This window comes from Gouania willdenowi, chromosome 21 (genome assembly GCF_900634775.1).
Source record: "Gouania willdenowi chromosome 21, fGouWil2.1, whole genome shotgun sequence".
NCBI lineage: Eukaryota > Metazoa > Chordata > Actinopteri > Blenniiformes > Gobiesocidae > Gouania > Gouania willdenowi.
In genome coordinates, this window is record NC_041064.1 from 32,290,184 (window position 1) to 32,310,090 (window position 19,907).

General features: G+C 41.0%; 1 protein-coding gene across 1 annotated transcript in view; it reads right to left on the minus strand.

The window, feature by feature from the left end:
* kcnh3 (potassium voltage-gated channel, subfamily H (eag-related), member 3) overlaps positions 1-19,907 on the minus strand; it is a 152,649-nt gene that overhangs the window by 12,344 nt on the left and 120,398 nt on the right. Inside the window, exon 11 of the mRNA XM_028436338.1 lies at positions 6,392-6,606. Within this exon, the coding sequence (XP_028292139.1) occupies positions 6,392-6,606 (215 nt within the window). The remainder of the gene's footprint in view (positions 1-6,391; positions 6,607-19,907) is intronic.

Sequence of the window (19,907 nt, forward strand, 5' to 3'; positions counted from 1 at the left end):
TTAGGTGAGGAGAAAATGGAACAATTTTAACGTCATTGTGCCCAGTTTCAATATTGGTTCAATTCACTTGAAAAAAATATTTACTTTGCTACCAGTTTTTGTGTAAATTAGAGTAAATTTGTGGAATTGTTTCTGAGAAATTGCAAGATTTGTGGCCAAAATTTGCAATTAAAAATGACTGCATTCATTTGATATGGTGAACTTCTACAGCTCCATCATCCAGTCCATCCTCTGCTCCTCCATCACCATCTGGAACGCTGCAGCTATGACCAAGGACGAGGCCAGACTGCAGCGTATCATCCACTCAGCAGAGAAGATCATCGGCTGCAATCTGCAGGAAAGATTGTGGCCGACCCCTCCCACCCCGGTCATAAACTGTTTCAATCTCTCCCTTCTGGAAGAAGGTTTCGGTCCATCAGGACCAGAACCTCCAGACACAAAAACAGCTTCTTTCCCTCTGCCACCATCCACATGAACACACCCCCAGTCACCCACTGAACCCCCTCCCACCACCCGATCACCACCTCCATGATGACATTATCTGCTGCAATATTTATGTTTATCCTATTTATCCTTTATTCTCTATCTATCCTTTATTTATCCTTCATCCTTTATATTTATCATTATTATTATTATTGTTGCTGGGTTGTTTTTTGTTTCGTGCACCGACTACCAAGAAAAATTCCTTGTACTGTCCTAAAAACTGTACTTGGCCATTAAAACATTTCTGATTCTGATAAAAACACAGGAAAAATGCAAGCCCCTAAAAATATTGTGGAGCTTCATTAAATTGCTGAATTTAAGATATCTGCAACTGGATATTTTGTTAATTTTTACACAATAATTCATGTTTTCTCTGTCATTTTTACTTTCTCCTGTGGGATGAATTGGATGCTCTAAAGGACCGATTTGGCCCCCGCGCGCGCGCACACACACGCACGCACGCACGCACGCACGCACGCACGCACGCACGCACGCACGCACGCACGCACGCACGCACACACACACACACACACACACACACACACACACACACACACACACACACACACACACACACACACACACACACACACACACACACACACACACACACACTCCCTTGCAGCTTCAGCTTTTCTCTGAAAAATTCTGCATCTTCCAAAAAACTCCAACTCTTCTACATTTTTGACATGTTTTGCATCAACTGCATGCTCTTCCTTTTCTGCATTTTCTACCTCTTCTGCATCGCTCACATCTTTATCGATCGAAATCTTTAGTACATTCTGTTTCTACTCCATCTCCTGCATCTTCTACATTATTTATTTATTTCAAGCAATTTAATACAAACAGAAACTCTTTGGTAGTATGTGTACGTACGTTTTTCCATTTGTAGCCTACATGGCCAATATACATGATATGTATGAACATAAATACTGTAGATAAACATAAATACACTGCTCGAAAGGGAGTGGGATGAAGAAACGTTTTCTCTGTAGAAGCAGCTCTGTATCTTCTCTATTCTCAACCTTTTCTACAGTTTATGCATCATGTGAATCTCCTACGTTCTTTGCATTTTTTCTATCCCTTGCATCTTCAATCTCTTCTGAATCTTTTGAAAGGGCATCTTCTTCTGCATATTAGACATTTTCTGCACATTTTGTGTCTTGCACACCTTTAAAGACGTTACAACTTGCAGACTCCACCGTACTCTGAACCTTGTACTGTTTCTTCACTTTTTGCACCTTCTAGACCCTCTGCATCATCTGCACATGCACACATTAACATGCCACTCACACTCTGCAGTAAGCGTGCAGTGCCTCAGAGAAATGAGCAGCACTGCAGTATTGGAGAAGAAAAAAACAACAACCCACTACACTACTCCACCTCCTCCTCCTCCTCCTCCTCCTGATTTTTCTCCTTGGCTGGCCCGGCTATTTATAACAGCCGATCCAATCTTAGCAGCAGCTGTAGGGAAGAGACAGTCAGGGAGAGCCCGTATACTCCCTGTTCTATTTTTAGCTACAGGACGGCTTTAAACAGCAGCACTGAGCTATTTTTGTCCTCAGACGCTAACATTGTCATCCTCCTGCTGCTCCTGTTCCTGCGTGTGTGTGTTACAGTAAATAACTGCTGAAAGAGGTTTTATTTTTAGCTTTTACATTATCACCTTCATTTTCACAGGCAACCTCTGACATAATGAGACTGTATGTGTCCTCTTGTGGTCTACACTAGTGGTTCTCAAACCAAAGTACCCCCTTTCTCTTATTCCTGAATCCAACATTTTGTTTAGAAAACTATTTAAAAACAACTAAAGAGCAAAACAATGAAATGAACGAGTGATAACACACATTATAAAGAATCTCTTTATGTAAATAAGTGGAAAGAAACAGTATTAAGTGCAGTGGTTCCCAACCTTAAAGCTGCAGTATGTAAGTTTTTTTTGGTGAAATTTTGTCAAAAACCAATAATCATCTTTGAGCATATTGTAAACCAAAGTGTTCTGAGTGGACAGTTAATCTCTTCTCCTTCTTCTGGCCCTGTAAAGGAGCTTTAGAAATACAGAAGCATGACGGCTGGACTTCAGCCAATCAGAGATCTTTCTCCCAACAGGGTGATCCTTGAGCTGTTTTGGGCATTACTATTGGCTGTTCGAGCTGCTCGTCAAAAGTCTATATGCGTTCATCATCTAAGAGTAGTGAAAGTGTGATGGCATATGTTCCAGCAGAAGTTTCTAATGCGGCTTTTGGCACAGCGGTTACACGTAAAGCAAGAGGAAAAAGAAGATCGAGGTGGAGAAGCAACAGTTTAAAGGCTCAAATGTGTTAGAGGGGAAGTCCCTCTGACTCAGTGTATGCAGCGGGCTGCAAGCAATCCGCTTTCAGTCTGTTAGTTAGTTGTTAGTTAGTGGCTAGTAAAATAGGGACAATGATGTCATATGAAATGTAATGAAAATAAACAATTACTTGTTGAAATATTTCCTACTTTTTTAAATTTCTACTAGTTTTCCTTATTATCTTACTTTTCAATTAAAAACAAACCATGGAAACTTAATATTTAAAAAATGTATATCAAACCCATTGTCCTTTGGATTATTCAGTACGTTTGTAGTAGCTCGAAGTTTCAAAAAGGTTGGCGACCCCTGCTATATGAGATACGTAGCTACTGTAACGGACTTCACATTTGAGAATATTGTAGTGCGTGTTATGTGCGGAGGGCAAATATCTTTTTCTCATCCCCGCGGTCTGACAAAGGTTCTTGTCAGTTGTAACTCTCTCTCATTCTGCTCTGCCTGCAGGGAACCGTTTGTGTGTGTGTGTGTGTGTGTGTGTGTGTGTGTGTGTGTGTGTGTGCGTGTACTGCATAGAGCTTGTCTCCACCAGCTGTGTACCAGCGCAGCTGCTACAATCAGGGGGAACTGTTTGCAGTGTTACACCATGCTGGCTTGGAGATAGAGCTCCACTGACTTTCTTTTCTTTTGGAGAATTTCCCTTTTGTTTTCGACCTGGTATGACCGCTAGTCCTCTTTTCTTCGTTCATATTGTGGGATTTAGGTTTGGGATTGTGTTGTATGTTCTAGCTTGATGGGAGGACCAGCTTTAATCGTTGGCCTCGTTCCACACCCTGTTTTTTCTGTTTGGCAGGTCTGTCTTTCAGCTCTCTTTTATAATACTTGTTTCAATGTCTCACAACTGGATACACGCTAGGGGTTGAACGACTGCACAATTTTAAAGGTCGACTTTATGTATATACTAATCGAGTTGACGTCGACTAGTCGATAACGTCACCAAGAGCCAAAGCCGAGCCAAGTGCCAAAATCTGTGACCTAAAAAAATTCGTGACTGCAGGTGGCGACAGTTTCAACCCCTGCGGCTTCTCGGCAGACATTTACTTCCCCTTAACACGTTTGTAATTCTTCTCCAGTCTGCATTTACTCCACCCACCAGAACATCAGGTTCAGCAGCAGGAGCTCTGTACCTGGATCATCATCCCTCGACTGTGAGGCAATGAAAAACCTGGACCTGCTCCGTATACCTTCCATGGAGCCACTTGTCACAGCACACCTGCTTCCGCGGCTGTCTGCAGTGTTCCCCCGGAAGCCCAGCATGCCAAGTCCGACCATCTGCAGTCAGCCCTGACTGAGAGGTCCTACATGGCGGCGGAGCTCTCGCCAGAGCGTTCAACGTGTTGTGCCTCCTCACAACCTACCAGGGAGAGCTGTGTGACAACCTTGGGCCGACTCAGGACCCGGCCAGATGGTGGTCGGTGGTCACCAACTTGTGCCTCCGTGTCCAGTTCTGCGCGGTCCGGGCTTCTGGAAGAACGATGGGGACTTGCTTGACCCTGTTAACCTCTCTTAGAGTGAGAAAGGGGATATCCTGGATATGCTCATTGTTCCGGAGGGTATCTTTTGCTCCGCACTGGATTCATGCAGCGACAATGTAAGGCTAAAAAAGACAATGAGGCTCTCCGCCTCTGTCTTCCCCGAAAGTCCTTGGTTCTCTCTCCACCTGTGCACCGCAAGGCGTTTTTGGCTCCTCAGGGCTCACAGTTTAACTCCAAAACTGTCTGTGCCCCTGGCCGCCCAAGCCGTCTCAACACGGTTCCTCTGGCTGGCCCAGGAAGCCTTCAACCTTGGCTGCAGCTCCGCCGGCACAGCCCGCACAGCACACCCAGGCCAGGAAGAAGAAAAGAGCAGGCTGATGCGCTCCTCTTATCTTCTCCGATGATGCAGCTGGACGTTCCCTGTTCTCCAGCTCCATGTTCTGCTTTCCAGCGTGCACCTGAGGGTCTCCCACGCCCCAGCCTCCCCGCTATCACAGCTCAGCCCGAAGGCTACGGAGCGAAACGGACGTTTTTTGAAGGAGGTTTTGGCTGTTGCTTCTCTAAAAAATGTTCAATGTGCACACACTCATATTTCACCAAAAATAAAGAGTGCTCCACTGTCACACCCAAGCCCAAGGCTGAGGGAGCAGCAAATTAAAAAAATCAACAAAAGGCATAATATGTCACCATAAGAAGCACGGTGGCAACACCCGCTGATCCCCCTCGGTGGGTGGGCTGTCCTGAGCTGGACAACACTTCCCTTGGGGGCAGTGGCAAGGCTCCGCCGATAGAGGGCGCCACCGCGTACCGCATGGTGCGTCAGAATGATTGGTTCAAGTATGTCTACCTGAAAGATGCATTTTTCCATATCCTGATACATCCTCCCCACAGAAAGTATCTAAGATTTCCTTTCCGTGGGATGTGTTACGAGTACTGGGTACTCCCCTTCGGCCTCTCTTTGAGCCCAAGGGTGTTAGTACGGTGCATGGAAGCGGCAATAGCAGGGCATCAGCTTGGCCACATATCTGGATGTCCGGTTGCTTTTGGCACAGTGGAGATGGAGGCTAGAGCGCACATGCGTATTCTGTTACGTCACCTAGGCAACCTGGATTTCGTGATAAACGCAGAGAAGAGCATGTTGGAACCGGTACAGGAGATTGTCTTTCTGGGTCTATCTCTGCATTCGGTGCCTTTCATGGCACGCCTAGCGGCGGTTCGGGTGGAGGCATTCAGAATGTGTCTTGTGCTTTTCCAACCAAGAAAATCTGTCCAATTCAGGTTGTGTCTTCGATTGTTCAGGTCGATGGCATCCGCTATTTTTGTAACCCGGCTCGGCTGCCTCCACATGCGGGAATTCCAGCTACATGTGGGCTGGACCCGGTGCATCATGGCACACGGAGGGTGATGGGTGAGTGGGTAAAGAGTTTACGCCACTGTCGCGCCCCGCTTTTCCTGATGCAGGGGGGCACCGTCATGTTCAGGAGGGTGGTCACCACAGACGCCAGCCTGACGGACTGGGGCGGGGTGCATGAGAGTTGGTCTATGAGGGGTCACTGGGATGTGAGCCTCCAGCGCTCTCACATAAATTATCTGGAGCTTTCAGCGGTGTTCCACTCGCTGAAACGTTTTCTCCCATTCCTCATCAACACCTTGATCCCGGTGGCTCCACTTTGGTCTGCGATGCAATGGCTGGCGGAGATATACTGGTTGCAGTGCGCTCACACCTGTGAACTCCTGTTGCGCAGAGACCCAGGTACATCACCCCATTTGACATGTAATTGTGGGAAAAAGTTTTCACTTTTGCAATACATTTCAATATTAAAACATCTGAAAAACCTCCATGAAAGTGTAAAAACTTTTTAGCAATATTTAAGTGTTTTTTAAATTTTTATTCTGGTGTCACTGTTACTAGTTTTCATTGCGCTATTTAGATTTTGCACATTTTCAAGGGTAATGGAAACGCAGTCAGTGTAAGTCCCTTAAACATGGCTCTAGTGGAAAAAAGAAAACAAATCTCTGTATTGTTGCTATTGCTCTCCAGCACCACATGACTTGTACTAAGCAGGTGATTGGTTGTCATACTCACGTCAGCGCCGTGTCCCTCCCTCAGGTTGTAGGTAAGGTCATGCTGGATCTCGCTGATAAACTTCTGAGCGTATTCAGGATAAAGTCTCAGAACCTCACGAAGGCCTTTCAAACTGATGTACTGCAGATCGCAGTAGGTCAGGGCCTTCACGTTAGCATTAGTCTTAATCACCTGCTCCTTGGTCAGAGAGTCCGAGCCAATCAGATCGCCTTTACCTGTGGTGAGAAGAAAGGAGAATCAAAGGCAAAAGATTTAAGGAGAGTCTCTAAAAATCACGGCTGAGAATGTGTGATGAGTTTAATCATTCTGTCACGTCATCAAACAACTGCAGTTAAGCCTTTCCACAAACTTTCAGAGACTAATGCTAAAAACATCTCATCAAATGGCATGTCTGTTAATTAAAACAGTTCAACAAAAGTTCATTGTTTCCAAAAAACTACTATTGCAAAAGGTTTGCTCAGTATTAAAAAAAAACCCAGTTTGAGAACCACTGTCCTGAACTATCCGATAATCTGAACATACTTGTAACCATGCCTACTTATAATATTTCTAATTTCATTGTTTAAATACATCATGTTGAAGAATTTGTGTCTATATCAACTATGTGTCTCCCCTGCAACAATAATGTTACACTTTATATATACATACTGTATGTGTGTGTATAAAGAAAATGTGTTGGGGAGGGTTAATAAATAAAATGTATGCACTTGTTGTGCAGGCTTTAGATGGGTTATTGCCTAAACACAGACTTGAAGCAAGCCCAATATTACTGTAAACTCTTAAATGATTAATACTATCTTGCTAAATTACATCTATTTAATGTGTATATGTAATGTATGGGCAGAGGTGTGAAGAGATATATCCTACTCAAGTACACGTACTGGTACTTGACTGAAATTGTACAAGTAAGTCATACATAAAATACTCAAGTACAAGTAAAAAGTAGCTAATTTAAATAGTACTCAAAATAAGCTACTAGTTGGACCCCCCCCAACCCCCATGTTTATTTTTGGTAATAAATCTTGTCATGGTTCCCTTGCATACAGTAAACATCTCATGTATAAACTTAAATTGCAACTTAATTTATTTTACACAAAGGCATCTGTATAAAATAAAAGGTTTGTCAAAATGTACATTTATTTTTTATATAAAATAACACAAATTAATTCAATTCAAAAGGAATACATTCTCAGTCTCTAAGAATAGCTATATTTATGAACTCAAACTGAGAAAATAACCAGCATTCAATGCTGTTTTAGCCATGCATTACGTTAAATCTGATTGGTCGGCTATGATGTGATACATTTGATTGTTGTCTGGTTGTTTCATTTTTTGTAGTTTCACAATGTCCGTTGATCATTCTAAAACAAAAAATATATAATTTACTGAGTAATGGTTGGGTGTAGAAATGTAATTAATTACTTTACTTCTTTTAAAATGAACTTAAGTACAAGCAAACTTACTGATTTAAAAATATACTCAAAAAAGTACAAGTACCCATAAAAGTAACTTAATTACAGTAACATGAATACTTGTAATCTATTAATTTCATCACTGTGTATGGGCACCTAAGACGAGCTAAGCTAGTTAAAATTCCTAAAACTCCTTTTTACATTGCGAGCTGCACAGCTATCAAGATAATGGGATAATGACACCACAGAAGAACCAACTCCAGCTCAAAACTGCACTAGAAGATGCAATTGACATCAAAGTTACTGACCTAAAACAGCAGATTGGGTCCATCGCAAGGATCATGGGACCGGCCGTAAAACCACCAAATTCTCCTTCAGAACAGCTAAATCTATCTAATGGTTTAGGCAAAATTGAGGTATGCAATCCATCTGTCCCTAAAAGGGCTCGGACTAAGCTGATTAGACCCAAGACATTGACTTTTGAACAGGCTGTTGTAGCACCAAACTCTCCTTCAAAACAGCAAAGTCATTCTAATGATTCGGGCAAAATTGAGGTGTGCAGTCCACCTGTCCCTAAAAAGATCTGGACTAAGATGATTAGACACGACACATTGACTTTTAGACAGGCTGTTGTAGCACCAAACTCTCTTTCAAAACAGCAAAGACATTCTAATGATTTAGGAGAAATTGAGGTGTGCAGTCCACTTGACTCGAAAAAGGCCAGGCTTAGGTAAAAGATATCCACTGCATAGATCTAGGGGACATATTCTTTCTTGTTCTCCTAGCTTGAATGCCAATACAAATTGTCAGCAGAGTATTTTTTAGAGCTGCTCCTTAACTTCAGCCTATATGTGCGTTCACATCGAACGCGACTGAAGTGACTGAAGCGACTCGATTACATTAAAATCAACGTAAATGACGCGACCTCAAGTTATCTCCCCTCAAGCGACGCAATCTGTTAATTTGAGCGACGAGGTCGATCCGCATAAAAGCAGAGCAAGTAGGAAAATAAGTGATCAACCCTCAATCTCTTTCTCTCTACCCTGTCGCTGGATCAACACACACACTGTTCCCTGGTGATCGCGTCACTGGAGCGATGAAGTGATGGAGTGACCAAAAAGCAGCACTATGTGCAAGCGACACATCAGGGGCAATGGAAGCAACTGCAGCGCTGTGGTCGCGTTTGGTGTGAACGCACCTTTATAATACTTCTTGCAGTATCAGAGTGGCTCTATAGTACAAACAATCCTTTTGGATTTTGCACCATTGTTGTTGGGTGGGCAATATGGCAAAAATATATCACAATTTTATCACTAATTTTACATTTATTTTATTTAGACAGAAATTTGCACATTTCTGACCATTTCTCCTCCTAAACATGTAAAGTTGTAAACCTAAAAAACCCTAAAAGAAAAAAAAACAAAAACAATTTACGTCAAATAAACTTTCTGAACAGGTTTAAATTTAAATAGTGCGATTTTTATTAACATGTTGCAAAAAACTTAAACATAAAAGGTAATGAACAAAAACAAAGTGCACTTTTGTAACAGAAAAACTGAACAGTAAATGGCTTATTATAAAGTGTCTAATATAAATACAAACTTAAGTAAGTGGTTATCTCTTAAAGTTTAACAATTTAGAACAAATATTATCAAACTGCAATGTGAATAATAGAGCTGCTTTAGAACACATTTTGGTTCAGACATCTTAGAGCTTTTCTCTCCTTCTAAAAAGGAGACACATTAAAATGACAGATTACAGTCACAGATTTTTAGCCAGGAAAACCAATTTGTCAACTTTATTTGGCTTGAGGGTAGCCCTTTGGAAAGGTACTATGTTGCCACCTTGGGGGTATTTTGTCCAACAAAATGAGCCTGTGAGCCAGATAGCAAAATAATAGGTGACATGTAGGAGGCAGCAGCGCACCTTTGGATGAGAGATCATCCATGCTCCGCAGAGCTAAGAGGGAGAGAGGAAAGGCGTTTACGAGACAGAAAATGGCGCTACGTACAGAGCTGACGTTCCCAGCAGCGCACACTCCGACCAGAGAAGTGTGAAATTCATGGATAATGTGGCGATTGTGAGATAAAACCATTAAAAAACGGGGCAAGCAGTGACACTCTGTATGTCGGGGAGGAGGAGGAAGTTACGTGTGTACAGACTGACAGGAGAGAAAGTTAGAGGAACGCCAAAATACAGTAAGAAATCAATTCAACTCTGACCCAGATAGATAAATAATAATAAATTTGCCATCAAAAGCCCGGTCTGTGTTTTTTTTTGTTTTGTTTTATATGAGGAAACAATGTTCAGATGTTAGAGTTGTCACTAAAGCAAAAACATAGCTTTAAAGTCACTGACAGGGTTTTTTTTTTAACAAAAAGACTTTTTTCTCAGCTTTTTGCTCTGAAACTGAAGATTTGTGTAAAACTTGCTCAATTCAACAGCTGATTACAAAAGAACGAAACGAGCCAGAAACAAATGTTTCTTTAAAATCAGTCAAAATGCTCAAAAACGGCTGGCACTGAGGGGGGTAGAAAATCTGAGAATGGCTGGCACTGAATGAGTTAATGTTGACAATTGTTTAATTTAAATTATTTTCTTATACTAGAAAGTTTAACTGGAGTCTTTTTTTCCCATCTCCGCTGTGTTTTGTCTCAACATTCAGTGCAGCTGATCTCTGTGTGTGTGTTTGCACCTGCCTGCGGGTCGTACTATTTTCCAGTGTTAAAACAATCACAGCAAACAGTTCCAGGTTTGATGAATTGCATTGCGCCCTCTGCATTAATTTATTTGCAGTTCCTGCTCCCATTTTTTTGCACCCCTTATGTGATCCGCCTACTTTATATATTCATCAGAGGAAACGTGCTAAATGGATTGTGGGCACATTGTGACGCGCAGAAGACGCACAGTCCTGATTCCCTGGGGTTTGCACCCCTTATTAGCACATGGAGTGACATTTGCACATGTTTTAATACCCCTAAACTTTTAGTGAATCCGCCCCTTAGCGTTGGGGGAGCAGATGTGGTGGCAGCTGCAGATAAAGAATTATTTGCTTCCAGGATGGACTCTAGTTCAGAAACAGCTTTGAATTGTACTCCGTCTTTTTTGTCACTGTCAATGTATTGGGATTTGAACCTGGGATCAAAAAGCGCTGCCATGTCCAGGAGGGCATCAGTGGTGGGATCCTGGTATTTTTCTGTGAGGTTAGCTCACTATCATCGTCACCCAGGTTACACTATAACACTGTAACACTATAACACCATAGTATCTAGGGGAATAAAGCCTAAATGCTGCAAAAACCCTTAAAAAAACTGTTGCAACAAAAAGTGTCAGAGGAACATTTTCAAAGAATGAAACAACAAAATCAATACTTCTAAGGAGCAGAAAGTCAGTGTTTTACTACCTGTGAAATACATTTAGTCACACTAAAGCACACAATGTTACAAGATTACATTATGAATTTTTAATGCTTAAAAATCCAATATTTCTTTGAAATAATGGGAATATGCCCCAGTCTGATGGGCACGGTCTAATTGCTGGAGGTGCTTCTTTTGAAAAGGCCACGTTGCATCGAATGCTCTGTGCAGGACTCGTTACTCACTCCGCCATTAATAATCCAACTGTTTTAATAATGTAAAATCTATTTATTATTAACACAGCAACGTGTTCAGTCTACTGATCTGTGTGTGCATGTGCGTCATGATCAACATCAAATACGGAGTCTGGCATTTGAAGATAAATCCACTTCATTTCTCACACACACACACACGCACACGCACACGCGCACGCACACACACACTAAATTTAATCTTGACCTTTTGATAAAATGACAGTGGAGACATGTTCATCTGTCCTCGTCGTGTGCGTGAAGACGCATGAAATCCTTCTTCTTTGTCATTCATCGATTACTGCGTTGGTGACACACACACACACACACCCCAGAGGTGTGTTTCCGGGATTAGTGTCACCAAAGCACTAAAACCCATTAGGAGAGAATTAGGCTTCACCCTGCAGGTGATTTCACATTGATTGACCGTCACAGGTGTAACAATGTGTGATTCGCAATTAAGTTCCCTTCAAGCACAACAGCTCACTGCTTCACTCAGTGTTACCTGTTGGCTTAGATTCCAGCATGAAATGAAATCCTAATAAATAGGACTCAAACTAAGTAGATTCCACACTTACAGAACTCCCAATGAGGGTTTGAACTACTCATAATCCAGGCTAAAATAATAATTCAGGGTAGTTAAATTCCACGTTTAGAGAAATCCCAATTAATATACAATATAATCTATTTTATGACTCAAAATAGTCATTTCCAGGCTCAAACTAAGTCAATTCCACTTTTACATAAATCCCAATAAGGGTTTAAAATAGTCTTAATCCAGGCCAAAGAAACAATGAATGAATGCATAAATAAATGCACAGGTGCTCCCTCACTGGTTTTCACTTGTGCTGCAGATTTAATTTTCCAACAGGACTTGGCACCTGCAGACAGTGCCAAAGCTACCAGTACCTGGTTTAAGGACCATGGTATCCCTGTTCTTGATTGGCCAGCAAACTCGCCTGACCTTTAACCCCATAGAAAATCTGTCTGGTATTGAGAAGAGGAAGATGCGAAACACCAGACCCAACAATGCAGAGGAGCTGAAGGCCACTATCAGAACAACCTGGGCTCTCATAACACCTGATCAGTGCCACAGATTGATCGACTCCATGCCACGCCGCATTACTGCAGTAATTCAGGCAAAATGAGCCTTAACTAAGTATTGAGTGCTGTACATGCTCATACTTTTCATGTTCAGAATTTTCAGTTGGCCAACATTTCTAGAAATCTTTCTCTTGTATTGGTCTTAAGTAATATTCTAATTTTCTAAGATACTGAATTTTGGATTTTCACTAGTTGTCAGTTATAATCATCAAAATGAAAAGAAATAAACATTTGAAATATATCAGTCTTTGTGTAATAAATGAATATAATAAACAAGTTTCACTTTTTGAATGGAATTGCTGAAATAAATCAACTTTTTCATGCTATTCTAATTATATGACCAGCACATTCTGTACATTTTGACTGCCACAGAAAAGATTAAGCATTCATGTTTTTTTTTAAATAATTTGAATTTTAGTTGATTGTAGAAATACATTAAAATGGTATAAATATAAACATTTTATTTAAAAACAATTTTGTAACAATGCTTAAAAGATGCAATATGAAACTTTGGGTGTGTCGGAGAAGTGAACCTTTTATAAAGTATATTCTCATAACTTAATAAACAAATTTAACTCAGATGAAAATTGGATCCCTGTAACACTGAAGTTAGAAAGAATAGAAGTAATCAGTACTAAGAATTACATGTACTGTAGAGCAAAAATGTTTTACTAACATGTATGCACTTCAAATGTAAACAAATCCCACTCCCAACAAACTGTATAGTGCACATTTTAAAGGTGAACAAATGGTCGTATACCAGCCACTTACGACCCAACATCCATTTAGTAATAAAACTCCTCAATTTCTTCTTCTTTTCAGATCCTCCATCTATATTTTCCCCTGTGTCAGCAGCAGCCTTCCATTTTTTGCAGTTTGGGTTTTTCAACACCCAATAAATATCTCCTTTTACAACTTAATTTCAGCTCCTATTGTTTGTTTTCCATCGATTCCGCTTGTCTTCTCTGATACCAAACCATAACAATCATGCTAACGTAATCACGTAGCCAATTGTTTCATGAAATGACATGACATGTGAGAATAGTACAACCAGCAGTGTTGCCGGATATACTGTACATTACTTTTTAAAATCTAAACACACACAAAAACCCTCAAATGTCTTGGCAGAAAACAGCTCAATCTGGCAACAATGACTTGTCGCATTGTTTTTTATCCTGCCGATTCAAACAAACTAGTAACGCTACAATGTTACCCACCAAAGTTATTTTAACGTGCAATTGGCGGGGTGTTAATTTCAAGCCCTGGGTACTTGGATCCAGAAATAAGAGATTAAGAGTACTTAAGCCAAAAAGGTTTGAGAACCACTGGTCTAAGCTATCTGAACTTATGCATGGATTGTTATCCATAGTAGTAATAGTTATTGTCCCGGGAGTTTCACCCCAACTGCTTGTTTCAGTTATTCTTTAATGGTAATCGTTAAGTCATTTAACTTAACTGTCAGCAAACGTCCATTCAATGAAGTTATCGGAACACCAGAAATGAAAAGATGCACAAAAAATGAAACGTTGCACAAAAACCTTAGTTTTTAATTATTTAGCAGAGCGAGAGAGACTGACAACAATAATTTCTTGCTGGCATTATTATCTTGGCAATGTCTACTTATCTGACAATAATAAGGCCACAACACTTGTTGCATACGTAACTGTCAAAACCCAGAGTCCAGCCCAGAATATACCCCGGAAGAGTCAGCTTGGAGGGAGTGAGACAGGAAGAAAACGCAGTCATGGACGAGGGGTTCACAGTAAGGTCTGGATCCTCTGGCTGTCGAAGAAGATCTGGTGAGGGTCCACATAATTTATTCTGTCTGGTATCAATCTCCCTCTGCATTCTAGCTTCTCCATGTCGAGCTTCCTTTTTTTCTGGGTTTGATTATCCGTGTAAACCTTTGTGCGTTATGCCCATATCTTCCACTGCACCTTCACTACTGATAGGACGTGAACGCACTTCAACTTTTTTCAAAAATTGGTTTGTAAAAAGATCTCTGATTGGCTGACCACTACCGTCACAATGATTATTTTCTAAAGCTAGAATACTGAGTCCTCTCAGAACCCTTTAAATTACAATAGGCTGAAAAGTTATTATGGATTTTCGACCAAATTACTCCAAAAATAACTTGCATACTTCAGCTTTAATGCATGAATGAAAGGGTGATCAGCTGTCGGCATGAAGCCAAATGGCTACTGATTGCTCAGTCCAATCATACATTGGCTCTCCATATCCCGCAAAGTCAAAAACCCTGGCTGTTGAAAATGTACTAACCCTCAAGACGGAGCTCTCCATGGTCCTGAAAAAATAGTCCTGAAAAAACACCCCAGATTTCCAGTACAAAGACAGTGAAGGGAAAGTTATCAGTTCCACGGTAATATACAGTCGGTTAGGAAGCACCTATAGCACATGTGTCAAACTAAGGTACAAGGACCAAATCAAAGCCTTTAAGCCATCCAATGTTAGCCTGGCAATAAGCCACACCTTACAGTAATGCTGCTGCTTCTGCTGACTTTTCTGGTTCGAAAGAAGCCGAGCCAATGAGAGCCGTACAGAAATAGCTCATGCACCAAGCAGTGTCAAAACAAACATGGCACCTGCCACGGAGAAGCCGCTCGGAGAAGCCGCTCGGAGAAGCCGCTCGGAGAAGCTGCTCGGAGAAGCTGCTCGGAGCGGCGCTCTGCATTGTTTTACAAAAAACCTGAATATATTGTTGAAACTACAACAATAAGAGGCTTTAAAACCACAAGTCTGTAGCGTAGTAGCTCTGTTTAGGGAAATAGATCTATGCTTGTCATCAGGTCTGCTCTTTGCTTGATTGGTTACTCTGGGCGTGTTTGTCCCGCTCAGCCCCCCAGTACTCACACGCATGGTGAGCACTTCCATATGAATCACCTGTATTAAACATTGAATAATACAAGAAGATTAGGATGGATTCCAGGTTAATCCAATGTGGCCCACAGGAGAAAGTAAAAGTTACATAGAAAACATGAATTATTGTGTATGTTCCAAATACTTCTGTTGTAGATAGCTCAGTCCTTCCAAATACACACATTCTATAAAACAAAATGATTAAAGGGCTCAAAGTTTTCCCATACTTAAATTACATGATGGCAATATTTTTCGAAAATCCTGCTATTTATTTTTAATTATTCTACAAAGAGTTCCGAATTTAAACAGAAAATTGTCACAAATACAAGGGAATTTAAGGATTCTTTCACACATACCGTACCATGCTTCGCTTCCTCGGATAGTCCGGTCTTTTTGCAATATGTGAAAGCTCACTCGAACTCTAGTGCGGAGCAAACAAGCGAACTCTGGTCCTCTGAAAAATGTGGGTCTCGGTTCGGCTCAAGAAAAGCATGGTGCGGTCTTTAATCATGTGAGAAAGCAAACCAGGACCAAATATAGGACCTTACGTTGAAGCGCTAATGACTGGGTAGCAGAACACAGCAATTACACAAACTGTCATCGTGGCAACAAGCACACACACACACACACTCACAACCCAGCGCTCTAGCAGGCAGCACACACACAAACATCCATCCATCCATCTCTCCATTTTCAGACCTGCTTTGTCAGCAAAAAAACACGTCACAAACATTTTCTCACTCCCTTCCGTATCTCTCCCACATCATTCATTTATTTCACTTCTCTATTTTTCCCAAACTGTTCATATAGTCAGCCAGGACCTGATTTATGTTTCACCTGCTCATACATTCGCATTTTCACACATAATACATCCTTACCAGTAAGGTACCTGTGACATGACGCCTCTGAGCTCTGACAGGTATGAGACGAAGCGGCATCAGCTGTGTTTATCTCGCACATTAACCCAGGTTGTGGGATCGTGTGATTATGGGTTATTTTGTATTATTATTAATTACATTTCTGGGGGGTTTGTTTTGGGGTTTTCTTTGGAAACATAGGAAGAAGGACCAAATATAGGACGTGACGGCGCAACTGTCATTGAAAGGGCAGCGGCACAGAGCAGTCACACAAACTGTTGTCATGGCAACAAGCACACACACATGAACACACACACACCCAATGCTCCTCCATTCTCCAGCAACACAAAGACAAATGCATCACAATGCGTTTTAAGATGGTTAAAATCCAGATTTGAAAAAAGTTAAAGACAGCCGGGGTGCATTGCCCGTACTATTTCAGTTCACAAGATACTTTTTCAATGGGTGAGTCAGTGCAGTCGACCGTTGTCGACCAGTGGCCGAGGTAGAGGGGTAGCTATGGGTGCTTTCTCTTATCAGAGTCTCCACCATAAAATACAGGATTGGCTCTTACAGCTGCTCGTTTGCAGACAGCCAATCATCACACAGAGCATTGGCTTGATTTCCATGGAGCAGTGACGATGCCAAAACTTCCATGATTGACAAAACTGGTCCAAATCCTGGTTGAAAATTGTTTGAATTAAACCTGCTGTAAAGAGTCTGTGGTCAGATTTAGGATAGTTAGATTCTAGAATGCAATACATCATAATCAAGAGGCAACATACTGTATGCTATATTAGGAATAAAAACGGTCTATATGAAGCCTGATGTGAGACACAATGTAGTTAGATTGTAAATTTACAATAATCCAAAATAAGAGTAAATATAGCCTTAATCCAGGCTCCAAAAAATCAAAGTTTATAATTAAGAGAGCTAGATTCCAGAATGAATAAACTCCGAATACATTTAGATTATTTGCAGTCTCTGCCATGCTGTTATTTGAGTTCAATTCTTCCTGCCTCGTGGGTTCCGTTCATTATTCATTTTATCTGCAGCACAACGTGGCATATTCTGATGAATACAAACACCTGAACGCATCACACTCCATCTTTCTTTTCACTCTACAAAGCAGATCTTTATCAGCTCTTTATCAGCTCAGTGAGAGATGCATGGACACATCCGTCTGTGTTTCACTCACTCTTCCTCTGCCTCATTAACCTTTTTAAAAACCTGATCAGTAATCCTGATCTGAGAGGTGATATATCCAAGTTCTCGAGCCATTTCCCCCTTCTCTCTATGATCAAAAACAAACAAACCTTTCAGGGGGGTGAAGTAAAAATAAAAAACTGAGAGAATGAGGTTGCAAAAGTGTAAAAACCCACTTATAACTGGGGACGAGGCTGTGTTCGGTTTTAACAAATTACATTTAAACTCATGTTAAATTGGAGTCAGCACACACCTGTCACCATTTAAAGAGCCTCTGATTAACACCAAATAAAGTTCAGCTGTTCTAGTAGCTTTTCATGACATTTTTGTAGCCACATCTTCCATCAGAGGGATCTCATTGTTCAAAGATATCAGTCAGGTGACGGGTACAAAAGAATTTCCAAGGAATTCAATATAACATGGAACACAGTGAAGAAGTCATCAAGTGGAGAAAATATGTCACAACAGTGACTTTACTAAGAACAGGACGTCCGTCCAAAATTGATGACAAGACTAGAAGAAAACTGGTCAGGGAGGCTGCCAAGAGGACGACAGCAACATTGAAGGAGCTGCAGGAATTTCTGGCAAGTACTGGCTGTGTAGTACATGTGACAACAATCTCTCGTCTTCTTCATATGTCTGGGCTATGGGGTAGGGTGGCAAGACAAAAGCCTTATCTTACCAAGAAAAACATCCAAGCCCGGCTTCATTTTGCAGAAACACATTTGAAGTCTCACAAACGCATGTGGGAAAATGTGTTAGTCAGATGAAACCAAGGTTGAACTTTTTGGCCATAATTCCAAAAGGTATATTTGGTGCAAAAACAACACTGCTCATCCCCAAAAGAACACCATACCTACAGTGAAGCATGATGGTGGCAGCATCATGCTTTGGGGCTGTTTTTCTTCAGTTGGAACTGGGGCCTTAGCCAGGATGGAGGGAAATATGAACAGTTCCAAATACCAGGCAGTGTTGGCATAAAACCTTCAGGCTTCTGTTAGAAAGTTGAAGATGAAGAGGAACTTTATCTTTCAACACGACAATGACCCTAAGCACACAGCCACATCAACAAAAGAATGGCTTCACCAGAATAAGACTGAGGTTTTGGAATGGCCCAGCCAGAGTCCAGACCTGAATCTGATTGAACATCTGTGGGGTGATCTGAAGAGGGCTGTGCAGAGGAGGTGCCCTCTTGATTTGGAGCGGTTTTGTAATTGCATTGTACAGGTTATACGTCACATTAAAGGTGGAAAAAAGTTGTGAAATTATTTATCTTGGTGTCATTTTTTTACATTACAAAAAACTGGCATTTGAACAGGGGTGTGTAGACTTTGTATATCTACTGTATATATCACTATTATAGTTGTATAATTATGATTCATTAATTCTCATTTTTCCAGTAAATTCAGACTCAACTCAAACTAATCTGATTCCAGATTCAAACATGCAGGGGTGGAAAGAGTACAGAAAAAAATCTACTTAAGTAAAAGTACTGTTACTTTGATTAAATTTTACTTAAAGTAAAAGTAAAGTTACTGGTGTAAAAATCTACTCGAGTAAAATAAAAATTAGCTCACTTGAAATGTACTCAGAGTAAACGTTACTTAGTTACTTTTTTTTTCTCTCCCATGCAATAAAAAAAAAATAAAAAAACATGTACACAGATCAAACTTGGTTCTTTTTTTATTATTATAATTTATTAAAGAACACCATTTTAAAATAACGTGCATGAGAACAAGACATGGTGTGGCTAACCTGGATAAATAAAATAAAACAAATGTCAATTCGATGAGGTAAGTGCTTGTGTCAATACATCCAATGTGTCAGAGCATCCAATAAATGACCTCTGAAAGCAAGAAATGCATACAGTATGTTATATAAAGTCTATAAAACATTCTAGGTGGAATACAAACAAATACACAAATACAGTTGTATATTAATTATAGCAATTGTAATTAAAATCACATGATCAATGCGCAAAACTGCTGATCAATTGGCTGCAACACCTGTAGCTGTTATAAAAAGAAACGCGCACACAATGCGTAAAGACGCACAGTGGCTTATCTGGCACTGCTGGACGACAAGGCGCACGGGAGACCAGAGTCGGCATCAGGCAGTATTAATTGGGGGGGCGTTAAGAAAAATTCGGGGGGCACAAAAACGCTCCGCTCTGAGTCACACACAACCTACGTATATGCTATATAAACACAGCCGCAAAAACAAAGTTAGCTCGCTAACATACCTCTGACAAAGTGGTCGCTGTAGACACGGGCATCAGCAGACTCTGCTCCTCCCGACCGCAGACGTAGGTTTAAAATCCACTTTTTACGGCGTTGTTCTGTGAGCTTTTTACATTTCTCACCTTTGTGAACGACTATCTTTGGTACTCTATGAAATGTCTTTTCCTTTTCTAGGTTAGAACAATTGGAGCAGCCGTAAACGCCACAAAACAT